General features: G+C 39.0%; 1 protein-coding gene across 1 annotated transcript in view; it reads right to left on the bottom strand.

Annotated features, from left to right (window-relative positions):
- LOC147468028 (uncharacterized) overlaps positions 1-757 on the bottom strand; it is a 1771-nt gene extending 1014 nt beyond the window's left edge. The window contains exons 1-2 of the mRNA XM_086555679.1: positions 722-757; positions 1-534 (exon numbers count right to left, since the gene is read on the bottom strand). The exon at positions 1-534 is cut by the window's left edge and continues 1014 nt beyond it. Of these exons, the coding sequence (XP_086411805.1) occupies positions 1-534; positions 722-742 (555 nt within the window). The 5' untranslated portion in view covers positions 743-757. The remainder of the gene's footprint in view (positions 535-721) is intronic.
- Positions 758-2171: the final 1414 nt, after the last annotated feature.

Genomic DNA, 2171 nt, shown 5'->3' with positions numbered 1-2171 from the left:
TATGACAAAGCCAATGCCGCTGCCAGCTGTATAGGTGTAGGACCGAGTTTGTCCATTTTCATCGATGTAAGAGTATGAGCCTCGCACTCTGCCGCTGGCGTCAGTCAGCTCTGAGCGTGCGTGTTCATCTCCTTGGAAGGTAAAACCGTAGGAAGGGTCGTTATTGGGGTTGGCTAAGGGGTCATGGAAAGGTCTGCGGTTACGGGCCAGAGCATGAGCAGTGTCGAAATCCGGATGTGTGGCCGGGAGATGGCTTCCCTTAGGGACGAACCCGGACTCCCCTGCTTTATATTGAAGGTTAACCGTTTGGCCCTCGGGGTTCACATAACCGAAAGCACCATTCTGTTCCCCAACAACGGATGAGCGGGCGTCCTCGAAGGCGCCCTCGCCGGTGTCATGACCATACTTGTAGGTACCATCACTGTGTCGAACATAGTACTGGGAACGTCTTCCAGTTCCCACTCGGGGGATTTTATAGGCACTTTCGTCTGGGAAAGGCGAGCCCACAACAACAACCAACAGAGCCGACAACGCCTGCAAATCAGAAGATAACATCGAAATTAAAATGAAACATGGGTGACACTTTCCGACACCTCATCCTCACACGAAATGAATGAGTAAATCATCAGCTTTTCTTTTATGAACAACTTTTTCCCAGCACCATCGACTGTTTGTTGTCCTTGGTTGAGACTATGAAAACAAAAGTTTACGAAATATTTACTAGTACTATTTTGACACCCATGGTTCCCTCTTTTGGAGGAAAGTAACAGTGACGTGAGAGGACACCGGAGATGTGCAGCAATACGAATTTCATCTCATCTTTTATACCCTGACATCATACCTGATCTCAGATGCCAACTAGAATATGTTTTTTTTTCTTCTGGTGATGAACCTGTTTTACAGAAAACAGCTCTTGCATAAGGCTAGATAACCTTGCATGAATGCGGAATCTTCCAGACTGCTGTGTGATTATTGCCATTCCCCGTAAAATATTCGCCAAACCATTAAATATACATATATATGTATATAAATATACATATATAAACACACACACATGCATGCACACATATGCATGCACACACACACACGCATATATATATATATATATATATATATATATATATATATATATATATATATGTATATATATATATATCAATAGATATATACATATATAAACACACTCACACACAGACACATACACACACACACACACACACACACACACACACATATATATATATATATATATATATATATATATATAGATATGTATATATATATACATATATATATATATAAATACACATATATATAAATATATATATATATATTTATATATATGTGTATTTATATATACATATATGTATATATATACACATATATATGTATATATATAGATACACATATATAAATATATACATATATGTATATATATGTATATATATAAATACACGCACACACACACACACACACACACACATATATATATATATATATATATATATATATATATATATATATATATATTGTAATGGGTATAAGATTACTCTGATATCCACACACAGAGAAGTAAAAGGTTGGTGTCAAAACACAGCAGCTGATACCATAACAATATATTATAACTTCAGTGGTCAGAGGTCAGTGGGTGCGGCTGAGGTCAGAAGACCAAGTGTATCCTTGCTACCCGAACACATCTCAGGTCGGTTAGTTGGGCGGAGGAAAACCCCTACAGGAGAAATAGGTGTAGCTGATCCAAGTGTCAGCCTAGGTCACTATATCCTGATTGGTTGGCTTCGGGTCACCACATTCTAAGGGTCCGCCCTTCGGTCAATTTCTGAGTGATTGACCAGATTCTCACGAAGGACCGAAGTCGCAGGCGCCGCCTGGGACGTGTCTTTGTCCGATCCGTGGGTGATATGCGAAACCCGGTAATTAAGATCACATCTGTGTATTGTGACTCGATCATATTTTCTCAGGGCATACATTTGTGCTGATAACCATTAAATATATACTTTCATATCGCTCTACCATGCTACCCCAAATCGTCCCGATTTGGTAAGAAATAAAGGAGATAGCTTTATACTTAACTGAAGATAAGAGTTCCTTGATCAGGGGAACTTTATAAGAGTGATATACGAAGAGATAGCAAACATATGGCAGTGTCTTGA

The sequence above is a fragment of the Penaeus japonicus genome, unplaced genomic scaffold, assembly GCF_977035675.1.
Source record: "Penaeus japonicus unplaced genomic scaffold, GWHDUDI00000001_assembly GWHDUDI00000031, whole genome shotgun sequence".
NCBI classification, from domain to species: domain Eukaryota; kingdom Metazoa; phylum Arthropoda; class Malacostraca; order Decapoda; family Penaeidae; genus Penaeus; species Penaeus japonicus.
This window is presented reverse-complemented; position numbering and strand designations above follow the sequence as displayed.